The sequence below is a fragment of the Helobdella robusta genome (assembly GCF_000326865.2).
Source record: "Helobdella robusta unplaced genomic scaffold HELROscaffold_100, whole genome shotgun sequence".
NCBI lineage: Eukaryota > Metazoa > Annelida > Clitellata > Rhynchobdellida > Glossiphoniidae > Helobdella > Helobdella robusta.
The window spans coordinates 169759-184752 of NW_008703572.1; the positions used below are offsets into that span (position 1 = coordinate 169759).

Genomic DNA, 14994 nt, shown 5'->3' on the forward strand with positions numbered 1-14994 from the left:
ATTTATATATATAATATATATATATAATATATATATAATATATATATAATATATATATATATAATATATATATATATATATATATATATATATATATATATATATATATATATGGTTTTGATCAATTCATCTAATATAAAGTTCACTTTTTCTAAATTAAAATTAATCTGAAAATACATAGATGTATAATGGTTATTGTATATACATATATTGCTACACATACATGATCATTTATAATTGCATATTTTTTAAACACTCTCTCTTTTATCTCATTGTACCGACGAGTCGTTTGAATATAGGATCCAGAAATTTTGCTGTTTAGGGTCATAGAATTCGGAACAGTCTCCCAAGCCATTTAAGTGAACCGAATTTGAATTTGTGAACATGTAGAAAAATGCTTAAAACCCAGATCGCGGTATTGGGAAAAAAATTATTATATTATATATATTTCTTTTTACGTTATATACAGCCGATATTATGTATCTCATTGATGAATTTTCTTTAAAGGGTTTTGCTTATGCAGATGATGTTCAGATATTTGCAAGTGCGGCGACTGGGGAGTTTGATTTTTTGATTGAAAGAATGTTGGATTGTTTGGGTGCACTGGATGGGTTTGAATGGTATAAAATTGAATCGGGAAAAAACTCAGCTGATACCAGTTGGAACTTGGCAACAAACCTCTAGGATTAACGTTGATTTTGTGAAAATAAGTGACATGATTATTGATTTTGGAAAAATGGCTACAGTTTTGGGTTTTAAAATAAATAAAAATCTAAGTATGGGTGAACATATAAAGGTTTTGGTAAAATCTTGTTCATTTCAATTGCGGCAATTAAATCGAATTAAAAAGAGTTTGAGCAGATCAACCATGGTTACTCTGATTCATTCGTTCATACATTCTAGATTTGACTATTGTAATAGTTTGTTTTATGGTGTTTCGAAACATAACATTGCTAAGTTGCAGATGGTTCAGAATAGAGCTGCAAGAATTGTTGTTGGTGCTAGTCGTGTTGAACTTATTAGCCAACTTCTGTCGGAATTGCATTGGTTGCCGGTCAACAAAAGAATTGTTTTTAAAGTCTTTGTTTTGGTTTATAGATGCTTAAACGGATTGGCTCCGCAATATCTGTCCGAAATGTTAATTGACAGATCATCGATTTCTTTAACAACTGGCCTACGATCAGATCGGGGAAATTTGTTAGTGGTCCCGGTTACTAAATTAAAGATTGCATCACGTAGTTTTGCAGTTTATGGACCAAGGCATTGGAATGAACTTCCATATTTTTTGCGCCGGTCTGGTCTGACACTTCCCCAGTTCAAAAGTCAATTGAAGAAATTGAAGACATATATTTTTTCCTTGTAGAAAATTATCATAGTTGTAAAGCGCCTATGAGAATGTTTTTAATAAATGATCATATAATAATAATAATAATAATAATAATAATAATATAATTATATATATAAGGTATGGTTCAATCACGATTTGGCAGTTGATCAGCGTCTCGAATTAAAAAAAAAACGTTGATGAAGCAAAAGCAAATCGGGCCTCAAGTTCGGATATTTTTATTCAGGTTAAAGGGAACGGTAGGCATGTGGCGTATTGTCAAGTTTAGAAAGCCAGAGAAATAACGTCTAATAATGGCTTTGATGGTTGTGATGGTGTTGGGAGTTAATGCTTGTTCAATTATAGTGATCATGATGGTAACGGCGTCAGCAGGAATGTGGCGGTTTGTCAAATTGAAAAAGTAATGACATTTGATGGTTTAAACAGTGATAGTACTTTAAAAAGATCAAGAAAAAGCAACAGCTTTTTTAACAAACTAAATGTTTGTTTTGGATTACTGAACGCTAGATCCATTATTATGAAATATGACTGGATATTTGAACTATCAATAATAAATAATAATAATAATAATACATGAGGGACTTGATATAAGGGTTTTGACAGAAACCTGGCACAGGTTTCATGATGAAATTTTTGTTAGAATGGCTATGTCCCCGTTTATCGATTTTATTGAATTTCTGAAACCTCACAATCCGCATCACGGTGGAATCATACTCTACTTCAGAAATAATTATCACTGTAAAAGAATTGAATTGCCAATAACACCCACTTTTGAAGCGCTAGCTATAAAGTTCAGGAAAAACGGGACTGACGTTGCTTTGCTAACTGTTTAAAGACCAGAATCTGCTCCAATTTCTTCGCAATTTTTCAGTGAACTAGTTGATATTTTAGAAATCATTACTGTGATGACTTTAACATCCACGTAGAAAATAAGAATGATTCCCACACAGTTTCTCTGCAAGATTTTTTTGACATTTTCAATTTAATAAATAAAGTCAATGAGCCAACACATGAAAAAGGGGACACAATGGATTTGATCACGACATCTAAAGAATTTCCTGTTTCCAACATTAAAGTATCACCCCATGGTATTTATTCGGACCACAGCCTGATTCAATCGTTTTTGCCAATTGATTAGCCATGTAGAATCCGTCGTTAAAGACAAGTTCGATCCTGGAATAAAATTAATGAAAATCAATTCATCAATTTGGTTCTTGATTCCTTCATCAGTAAGCCATGTTAGGGTAGTGATGTTGATGCATTGTTGAATTTGTTTGAAAAGGAGCTCAAACGCATCGTTGATATTGTTGCGCCCTAGCCTTTTATTGAGATCAGACAAGATCCTATGGCTCCTTGGTTCGACAATGAATGTTGCCGTTCCAAATCTAATTGCAAAAAAATAGAAAAACGTTTTAGAAAAACTTTGTCGATTGAAAATAAAACAAAATGGATAGATGCCTTGAATGCTAAAAAACGTCTTTTCTCAAATAAGCAAAGTAGGTATTGATCACTGATAGATGGTGCAATGTTAAGCAGCTTTGAAGAGTTCTAAATTAAAAACTTTGCAAAGACAAGACATTTGCATTTTGTCCAGATATATCTAAACTATCGGCGTGATCGTTTTTAAATTTTTTAATGACAAAATTGTCAAAGTTATGAAAATCTACAGCATCCAGTGATCCATCATCAGTTGCTTGTGGTGATTTTAACAATAAAGTATTATCGGCCTTTGCTGACTATACCTATGGTGATATGAAAGGAATAATTTTGAATTTGCGGTCTAAAACCTGCAATTTCGACTGTTTGTCTGCTCAATTTTTCAAGAAGCATTTTAACTTATTTTCAAAGTTTGTCGCCAGTTTTATCAACCAATGTTTAAATACTGGAAAATTTCCTGTTTTGTACAAACATGCCCTGGTCATACCTCTTTAAAAGAAAAATGGGTTAGATACAAGCGATGAAAATAACTACAGACCAGTTTCACATCTTCCGTTTATGTCAAAGATTATATAACGAATGAGCTGGTTAGCCATGGTTAGCCATTTAGAACAAAATTGTTTGTTGCCTCTGCACCACTGAGAATTCATAACATCACTAAACAGAGACAACTTTGTTGGATATATTGTCTACACTATTTTCAGTGACAAATATGAAAAATGTTTCTATCTTGGCGCTTTTGGACATAAGTGCAGCGTTTGAATGCGTCGATCATGGTATTTTGCTAGACAGTTTGGAAAAGCATTTAGGTATATTGGAAACAGCAAAACTCTGGCTTTAGTCTTACTTGACGGATCGAACGCAACACGTGCTGTTTAATAACAATTTGTCATATACGCAATCGGTCGTTACTATTGTTTCACAGATATCGGTCTTAGGGCCCTTATTATTTGTTCTATACACGAAGATGTTTTTTGATTAATTGATTTATTTGGTTTCTATAGTCACTCTTATGCTGATGATATCCAGATCATTGTTAGTAGACCACCTAGTGAATTCCTAGTAATGTTGAACAAATTCATTAAATGTTTGACAAAATTAGATGTTTGGATGTCTAGCAACCGTTTAAAGTTGAATCAATGTAGAACGCAATTAATGTCAATTGGGACATGGCTCTCAAGAATTAAAATTGATTCAGCTATCATTTATGATTAGGAGATTAAATTTTTTTCCAGAGTTGTCAACTTGGGTTGCATCCTGAACCAACTGCTAACAATGCATCATCCCGTAAAATTCATTACAAACACATGCTTGCATGTTGGGAATAGTTATAAAATCACTTCAAAGAGATAAAGATTATTGCAATAGTTTGTTTATGGTCTACCTGACAAAATGATATCTATGTTTCAGCTCATTCAAAACAGTGCTGCCAAGCTTGTTGTGGGAGTTGCAAAGCATGACCACCTGACTCCAATATTTTGATAAAAGAGTTAAATTCAAAATTTCGCTTCTGATGTTTAAGGTCATGAATTGACTCGCTCAGAAGTATTTAGCTGATAGATGCACTTTTAAGGCGAAGTTTTCCAAATCTTACAATTTACGTCGTCACGATAAAAACTTGGTGAACCATCCAGTATCACGTTTAAAGATTGGCTCAAAAAAATTTTCTATTGCAGACCCAAAAGTATGAAATAGTCTACCGGGCTACTTGTGACAACCTGTCGAGAATTTCAAAAAACTGTTAAAGTCTTGTCTCTTCGAAAAATTATATTAATATTATTATTATTGAATGAAAATTTATAAATCGCTTTATAATAAAATCTCAAAAGCGCCTACAATAAGTGCAAGAAAAAATAAATAAGACAAAAGAAAGAAAGTTGATTGTCACTCAGTTAAATGTCAGAACACACATATATTTAACACAAAATCAATAAATAAATAGATGACCAAAAAGAAGTAATACTAATTCAAATGACGATTTTTAGGATTTATCCACACAAGTTACTATGTAGTTATGTACAAAAATTCAACGCAACAATCAACAAGCCTCACAACGAATTATTAATCGACACAAGAATTAAAACAACATAATAATGATAGTACCGTACCGACTAATAAAAAACATAAAAAATAAAAAAAAAAACAAAAAAAATTTCATTTTCATAATCAAATTTAATTACAAGAACCGAAATGCTGATTAAAAAGCAGCAACTTTAATTGTTTACAAAATAGAGGAAATAATATTCCAGGTAGACGAAGTGAGGTTGGCAAATTATTCCACACCATCGGTCCAGCAACAGCAAAATTTCTTTTACCAGTCACCAAACGGGTTTGAGGAACGTCCAGCAAATTCCTATTATTGGATCTCAATCCTGGATAACCAGACGTTGAATCACATTTAGTTAATCTACCGACCAAGTACGGAGGAGCACGCCCATTTAAAACTTTGAACATCAAAACAGCAATCTTGTAGATAATTCTCTTTTCAATCGGAAGCCAGTGCAGATCCCGTAAAATCGGCGTCACATGATCAGATCTAAAACCTCCAACAACTAGCTTGGTCATGCGATTTTGAATTGACTGTAGTTTGGAGATTTCCAACATGGAGACACCTTAAAAAAGGCTGTTGCAATAGTCCAGCCTCGAGTGAATAAACGCGTGAGCCAAACTTTTTAGGGTAATCTCATTAAGTGAATCTTTTATAGCCCTCATCATGCGAAGTTGTCGATGATATTCACCAGTTAGCGACTTTATGTGGCACTCCATTGTCATATTACCATCGAATACAACACCAAGATTACGAGCAACTTGACATAATTCAATCCTACTGTTGTTAATCTCAATCGAAGTGAAATTTAATTTGTTTATTTGCTGCCACGTACCAATTGGCAATAACTGGGTTTTGCATTGATTCAATTTGAGTTTGTGCTTGAATCAATCGCCTCCATGCACCGACCAAATCTTTCAACAAGAGCTTGAAATGAAGTAGCTGGACCACTGACAATGATTTGTATGTCATCTGCAAACCCATGATGCTTGAACCTGAATGAATCAATGATGTCGAAAACGTCAGCAGTGTATAGCAAAAACAGCAGCGGTCCAAGTGCTGAGCCTTGCGGTACACCGTGCTTTACTTCCTGAACAGATGATAAAACATCTCTGCGTAATACCTGTTGTTTTCGCGCAGAAAGATATGATTCGAACCAAATAAGAACAACACCTGAGATTCCAAAACATTGACGTAGCTTTCCAAGTAAAATCTCGTAATTAACACAAAGGCTGCACTAATATCAAGTAATGCCAAGATTGAGATATTTTGATCATCAATAGCAGCAAACAACTCAGATGAAACATCTATCAGTGCAGTCTCAGTTGAATGAAATTTTTTAAATCCTGACTGACATTTTGGTAGCAGATCATTATGATTTAAATGACAAATTAACTGTTTGTGGACAATTCGTACAATAACTTTTGACAAAAATGTTAGATTTGACACCGGTCTATAACTTGATAAACTATTCTTGTCTAGTGTCTGCTTTTTTAACATCGGAACAACAATTGAATATTTAAAAGCCATCGGGAAATTTCCATACGTTAAACATGCATTTACAAAAAACAGTCAAAAACGGGAGAAACAGATGAACGTATTTTTTAAGTATTTTAGTTAGCAAATCATCCAGTGGGCATGACTTTGTAGGTGACTCCAAAATAACTTGACGAATCTCATCACTGGAACAACACTGAAATAATGAAAGTTAAGCACATTCATTCGATTGTTTGAAACAATAGGCTCTTTAATACAAGGCATCGTCTCTAGTATGTTGTCAACCTTATCTTTAAAAAAATTGAGCAAAATCATCAAAATTTAACTCATCTGACATATTAAGCGAATCAACAGAATTCATCTTGCATAAAACCCTGTTAATTGTCATCCAGAGTTTCTTTGGATTGGAGCCATTTATTTCAATCATATTTCCCCAGTAGGCTTTTCTTTTTTCTGAGAGCAATGACTGTTTCTTCAACATAGCATCAACGAACTTATTCTTGCTAACATTCCCAGGATTAAGTCGATAAGCTCTTTCAAGTCTTCTGCAGCGTAGCTTAGTCTGCCTACACTCTTCATCAAACCAAGGCAAAGCAGCATTATTTCTAGTCATCACATAGTGTTTCGGTGCAACAATATCTATAATATTTTTAACTTCTTTTTTGTAAAGATCAAATAAGTATTCAGGATCATCTGATTTAAAAGGTCCATTAATAAGCGAGTTTATTATTAACTCGGCAAATTCACACGATTCCATGAACGAACCAGTCTTTTTTTTTCTAACAAAATAATTTAGTGGAATCAAAAAACATACTTGGACCAGACCATGATCGGAATAAATACCATATGGACCTACGGTACATGAGAACACAGGCAATTCCATCGAGGATACCACTAGATCCAAGATACCACCATGTACATGGGTAGTTTCCTTAACTCTATTCTCAAGGTTAAATGCATGAAAAACATCTACCAACCGGATTGAATGAGTATCTCCAACCTTTTCCAAATGAACATTCAAATCCCCCGTAAGAATGACATAGTCCGCCAATAACAAAATCTGCTCCAAGAGTGATGTAAGCTCATCAAAAAATGCAGGAGTAATTGGTACAGAACCCGGTCGATAAACTGCCAATAACAGAATCGTTTTTTTACCGCACCGAAATTTAATAGCAAGTGATTCAAAGGAATTTACCACTGGTAATTCTATTTTTTTAACCTTGAAAACATTCTTAAAATATACAATTATTCCTCCATGATTAGGGTCGTGTGGGCGCAAATAATCCATAAATGAGAAGCCATAAGGCATAGCCAATTTCACAGAAATATCATCAGATGATCCATGCCGTGTTTCGGTCAGTACACATATATCTAAATCATTTGATAACAAATCATGAATTATATCATATTTTGACCGAATGGATCTAATATTAAGCAATCCCAAATTTAATCCGGTTTGGTAGCAGGCCTTGGATATCTCACTATTCTCCATTGCCCGACCACACCTCTGACCCGATATAAAAAATGACCATCTTTAGATTCCCGAGTTTTTTCCTCAAGAACCAATTTTATAAGCTGCAGACGCTGGTCCGTTGTAAGGTCATCACTAATCTTCACTTCCCTCATTTTTTCATCCAGCAGCGCTAATCTGAACAATCTTCTCATAACCAGGACTTTTGCAGAAAGGTTGATAAAATTAACAATCACTGGACGCGGGGGAGACGGTACGCTTGGCTTTTTACCTTGTCTGAATATTTTCAATATGTCATCATCTTTCAGAGACTCGTCTGTTAGGGACCTTAAAAAGCCAAGAACATTGCCCCTATCTTTAGCAACATCCAAGTCTTCGCTGAAATTAAAGAGAACTATGTTGTTCTCACGGGCCTTAACTTCATTTGCCATTTCAATTGTTCTGCGAACAGAGATGACCTCTTTACTAACTACGTCGAGGTCCTTTTTTACCACATCGGAAAATGAAGTACTGATCATATTTCTCAAAGAAGCAGCCTCGTTATTGACAATTTTAGAATTACTCTTTACCACGTCTGACCAAGACTTGGTGATATCATTTTTCAAGGAATTAATAGACTGGTTAAGTTTCTCGTCTAGTTTTTCTAACTGTTTTAGGTTCTCACCGCTTGACTCAAGCCTCAACTGCAGATTTTTCATCCCAATATCAATGGAATCAAACATTTTAAAACGAGAATCAATGGATTCAAATTTTTCGTTAAGCATCTGCAAAAGACCTTTGAAACCATCAGCATGTTTCACGCAATTATCACAATAAAACTTCATGTTTTTACTTTTGCTAGCATATTTCACCAATTCATCATATAAGTCCGAGGGCTCGATTTGAACCACCGCATCACATACACAACATAATATGTTATCATCCTTTACAGAAGCAGGTTCCGGAATTGACTGACTTCTCTGAGATCTTGTTTTAGACATGTCTTAATCGAGCATACAAACTAAGTCTATGGAGAAAACGCAGTGGTAGATACAGGTCTTTAGTACGATGCAGCAGCTGCACTGTCGAAGCCGTTTCAGCGACAGCCAAGGTAGTTTTATATTCTGCGACAACAATGACCAAAATTTTCTTTCAAATCACTGTTGATATTCTAGACAAAATAACAGAACAACCGAAACAATGCAATACGTCTAAAAAACAAGGAGTGATAGCTTACAATTTAACAAAAACGTATTTACTTAAGATTTAAACTAAAAAATTAAATTAGTTACTCAAGTTCTAAATTATTCAAAGAAACAAAAATTTATTAATAATCCTCTCTAATTAACCTATCAATTAAACCTAATTTGAACAATATGCACTCTGAAAAAACGCCGAAAATTAAGAAAAATTACGAAAAATCAACAATCAACAATATATATATATATATATATATATAATTTGGTATGAGGTTCTCAGATAGGTAGTTATATATATATATATATATATATATATAAAGTCAATATATATATATATATATTTATATATATATATATATATATTGATAAAAATCACAGCATATTCGCGTTAGTTATATATATATATATATATATTTAACTATATATATATATATATATATATATATATATATATATATATATATATATATATATATTGATAAAAATCATACCATATTCGCGTTAGTTAGCTTCATGTTTAGTTTTTCGATTTTTCTAACTGTTGATTTCTTCTATGACACAGAAGGAATTATCTCTTTGCTGTAAAACAGTGTCATAAAGGTTTTATATATTTTGTTTGCTCACAATCAAACCATAAAATTATTTCATTTTAAAACAAATTGAAGTAAATCAAAAGTTCTCTAAAGTGTGGTATTTTAATGAAATTATTAAACTTTAAAGGACATGTATCAATATATTCGTCTGTTTTTCATCCTCCTAACTGAATTTTCACATCTTCTTCATTTCAAAACAGTTTCAATCGAATCTGATCGATATATGGAGGAAATGTAATGCAAATGTTTTCTACCGTTGTATATTTTATCGAGCGAATTCAACGTTTAAAAACAATTAACTGCACGTCTACGTTGTGTATCTTTTTTGCTTATTTTGCACACTGACTTAGAGCTGATTTTTAAGTATTTACTGTTGCTAATGTTATTTGCGTCGTTAAACTTGTACTGTTATGTTTTTATTATTTTTTACTTTTTGGTATTTGTTCTGTTTCTGTTTTTATATTTTTATTTATTATGCCTTTATTTTTTAGTTCTGTCATTTGTTATGTATTTGTTTTTATTCAAACGTTGTTTTTGTTATTTGCTATGTTTTTGTTGTTATAAATTATAATTTGTTTATTTATTAACTAGTTGAAATATCAAATATCAATAAAAAATGATAAATTAATAAATAAATAAAAAACAAAAAGATTAATAAATAAGCCTTACTTTTACTGCAAACCGGCCTAATGCTGATCTTACTTTCTTACGAATTGAGGATGATCCAACATTCGTTCCACGTGAATCAACATCTGAAGAGGTTATAACTGTAGTCAACCAATTGAAGTTAAGAAATAGTTTTGATGGTAATTTCTTGTCAACCAAGATTTTGAGAGGCACTGTTTGTCAGATAGCTGGTCACATCTCTTTTTTGTTTAATGAGTCTGTTAGAACGGGTATATTTCCGTCTGTTTTAAAAATAACCTAGGTTTTACCAATTTTCAAAAGTGGCGACCCGACTATGTTTGGTAACTACCGACCAATTTCAATATTACCGGTATTTTTTAAAATATTTTAAAAATTAATGTTCAATAGAATGTGGAGTTTTTAAGTGAACATAATGTGATTAATAAACACCAATACGGTTTTGTTCCGAAGACCTCTACTGAGAAAGCCATTGCAGAGTTGTACTTGTCTCTTTTGGAGAACTTTGATAAAGGTAATTTCAGCTTAGGTGTTTTTATCGACCTGAAAAAGGCTTTTGATGTGATTGACCATGAAATTTTGCTTCGAAAATTGTTTAAATATGGGTTTCGTGAAATTGTTCTTGATTGGATCAGATTTTACTTAACTGATCGTAGTCAGTATGTTTCTATTGACAATGTTGTGTCATCCCCTTTAAAGATTCTAACAGGTGTCCCTCACGGTTCCATATTGGGACCTTTGTTGTTTATAACATTTGTGAACGATATCTTTTCTGTATCAGATAGATGCACTGTGATGTTATTTGCTGACGATACCAGTATTTTTTTGTCAAGTAAGAGCCTGCTGGACTTATTCACAAAGATGAATAGCCAGCTTAGTGTGATTTATGATTGGTTTTTGTCCAATGGGCTGACAGTGAACATATCCAAGTCTTGTTATGTCATTTTTGGTCCCTTGATAAAAACGAACAAGGTTTTCCTGAGTGGCTTGGAGCTGATTATCCAGGACATATCTCTTCCACGGGTTCATTTGGTAAAATATTTGGAAATTGTTATACAAAGTAATCTGAAATGTAATAAGAACATCGACATGATGTACCGTGCGGTTGGGATTCTGTTTAGAGTGAGAGACAGGTTGAATGTCAAGTCAATGATCTTACTTTATTATCTTTTTTTTATCCACATTTGTTATATGGAAATGTGTTTTGGGGATCCGCCAGTAAATATTGGATCAATAAAGTTTTATTGATGCAAAAACGTTTTATGCGAATAATTTTTTCTTTGAACTTTCGCGATCATACTGATGACGTGTTTCGTAACCATCAAATTCTTAGAATAGAACAATTACATAATTTTATTCTGCTGGTATTTGTTTATAAAATACTTATTAATAAAGATTATGAGCAGTTAAATTTTTTTGATAGGGTTCAGACAAATACCAGGCAACGTTGTCAATTGTTGTTAAAAAAATTTAAAACTTCCACCTACCAACGTAGCTGAGTAATAAGGTAATAAGAGGTCCAAAATTATGGAATGATTTGGCCATGGATGGTCAAACACATCTGTCTTTGAAGAGATTTAAGCTATGAGCAAAAGACGCTGTGATGACATATGGGCGTGCTAATTGACTGTGTTTATATATGACCTTTATTTGTTGTGTGATACAGTACTTTTTTTATGCAATGTATTTGTTTATTAACGTGCTTGCTAAATGTATTTAACTAATTTTATGAATGTATTTTCTGTTTTTTTTCTTTTTACTAATGTCTATTATTGTAATTTTTTGTTTGATTTTAGTCATGGGTGGTCTTCGCAAGTACTTTTGTTACTTTTTTGATCTCCTTACTTTTTTTTTGTCAAATTAGTTTGGAAGAAGAAAAAAAAACGTTTGTTTCATGTTGGGTGATCGTCATTTGATTGTTGATATTCACAAACATACAGCGGCCAATACACGTTTAAGAAAATCATGCATTTGTTGCAATAACATAGATGAATTTATTTATCGATGTTATCAATTTGTGCGTATAGTAACTAACGGGCATCAATTCAGTTGTTGTAGAGCATGGTTCTTCAGTGCTGCAATAACTGGTGAAACTGTTTGTTTGAATTTATGACAAACTAGATGGTCTCCAGCACCTAATTTGTTTGCTTTTTTGTTGGTAAGGCATAACGAACTTAGATTTACAAATGCAGTATAAGTCAAAGCAACAAATAAAGGTATTTGTTTAAATGGCCTAAGCGAATCCACGGAACAATTTAAAATAAGTACAATAAAATCCATTGTGAACCGTACATTCACGCATTCATCCTTAACTGAGAATCGCAATACGAAACTGAAAAGAATTACTAATCTACTAGTAAGCAATAGTAACAAAACATCATCTATTGAGAGCACCATTCAACAAAGACTACAACAAGATAACAATATATTTATAAACAACTAAGACAACAACATAATCCTTCATTACAGAAATCATATGTCAACAGCACATAAAATAGACGAAGTCGTCCTCAAACAAACCATAAAGAGAATAAATGATGCTAAAACAAAAAAAACTAAGGGTATACCACAATAATCGTAGGTCATCACAATTGGTCCTAAAGAACAACTGCACTTCTAAAGACGTTTCTACTTTGAAGAGTATTTATGTAACATAGGAATTTGCTAATTTCACTAATCTAAAAAAGATGATTTATGGAAAATTGAAATAAGGACTTATCTGCATGATAAATTTGCATAACAACAGTTTCATCAAATTTGCATGATGAACTTTGGTAATAATTCTATTTTCAACAAAATTAACAATTTCCAAAATATTCTAGTAAAGAAAATTGAAAAGACAATCTTTAAATAATTGATTAAGTCCAACGATTTGGTAGAATTCATACAAAACTGAATATATATATATATATAGCATCATATTCTTCTTTGTCACTATTTACAATGCTAGTTTTTATTATTTCTTTGACTTCATTGTTGGTTAAGAGCTTGGTTGGGAGTGAGGTTGTCATTTTTTGTTGTATATTTATTTTTGGTTTATTGATGTCAATTAGGACTGTTTCTGCAATTTTAAAATGCGTGTAGTTGGTGTTTTGTTATATTACTTTTGTGTTGCTGTCGAGGATTTCACGGCTAATAGTGATCGAGTGTGTTGAGTCCAAATGAGATTTGATAGCACCACTCTGTTTATGCATCGTAAGCCTTCTAGTCAGTGAGGTAGTAGTAATCCCGATATATGAGTCATGTTGACGTGCACAGCCGTCAAAGGGGCAATTAAATTCATATAACATAACTCATCACTCATCTGGAATAATACTATCTGACATATCTGACCATTTCCCTATATTCGCCATTGCTTCCAAATCTGAAAACTCAAACCATGCCCCTGTTAAGCATTTTAGAAACATAACTGAAGAATCTATAAACAACATCAAAAATCTCTTATCCAACCACAACTAAAACTTCTTAACATTTCTGAGCAATGTTAACGACTGCTACTCTGTTTTAAATTCTATCTTAACTCACTCTCTTGACACTTTTGCCCTCCTCCGTCCTGCCAAAAACAGAAAGAAAAAATGCTAGATTAATGACAACATTCTAAGCCTTGCAAAAATGAAAAAAAAAACTATAACTTATAAGCTTAAAATATCCAACCACCCGCTACATTGTCACCTACAAAAGCTTCAAAAATAGGTTCACATCTATTAAGCAAAAATCTGAACGAGACTACTTCTCTAACAAACTTGAAATGCATATAACAATTTTGGACAAAAATGGAACACAATCAAAGAAATTCTAAACAAGCAACCTTCAAACTCATCAATTCCAAAACAAACTATCAACAACCAAGCAATTGAAAATAAACAAAAAAATTGTGATCTTCTAATACTCACTTTGCAAACATCTCTAACCAGCTACTCTCAAACCATCTTCTCAGCAATAGTAGTCTTAGAGGTTTTATGAGCCCTTTCACACCCAATTTTATTAGTCTATATCCTGTAACTCTACTGAGCTTGCCATTCTTGATTTCTCTTGGCATATATCAAATAAAATGAACAACAAAAATTTTTCCATTAGCATTTTCCTGGACGTATCCAAAGCCTTCGACGCCATCAATCACAAGATACTCCTATCTAAACTACATCATTACGGAGTAAGAGGCACAGCTCACAACTGTATGAGAAGCTATCTTTCATCACGGACACAATATGTTTCCATGGACAACATCCATTCAAAGCATGCTCCTATTTATCACGGCGTACCACAAGAATCCATACTCAAACCTCTTCTATTTTCTATCTACATAAATGACCTCTGCAACGTTTTGCCTTCAACTAAATTCGTATTGTTCGCAGACGATACCAACCTTCTTTTCACTTCCAACAACCTACTTGACTGCTCTGAACTTATCAATCTTGAACTCTAAAAATACTCTAATTGGTTATCCAACAACAAACTAATCATAAATTATTTGAAATGTGCATACATTATCTTTGGTCCAAAAATATTCCCCAACCAAGCTTCTAACCTCAACCTATTAATTAATGACGTTCCTATAAACCGCACCCTGTCAACCAAATTTCTTGGAATCACCATCACAAAATATCTTTCATGGAATTTTCACTTACAAACTACCTCAGACAAAATCAAAAAACTCATTGGCATCTTCTACAAAATCAAATATAAACTCTCTCTTTCTGCTTTACACACGTTTTATTATACATTCCCTCATTCAACCTACCTCATCACCCTATGAGGAAATAGTTTAAAAAGCCATCTGA

The 14994-nt window shown here is 32.9% G+C and overlaps 1 protein-coding gene across 1 annotated transcript; it reads right to left on the reverse strand.

The window, feature by feature from the left end:
* Positions 1-6618: 6618 nt before the first annotated feature.
* On the reverse strand, positions 6619-8777 carry HELRODRAFT_183155 (hypothetical protein; the record flags this gene model as incomplete). Its single annotated transcript, XM_009012194.1, has 3 exons — positions 6619-6798; positions 7327-7557; positions 7839-8777. The coding sequence occupies 3 exons, from the start codon at positions 8775-8777 to the stop codon at positions 6619-6621; spliced, it is 1350 nt and encodes a 449-aa protein (XP_009010442.1).
* Between the last annotated feature and the right edge of the window lie 6217 nt (positions 8778-14994).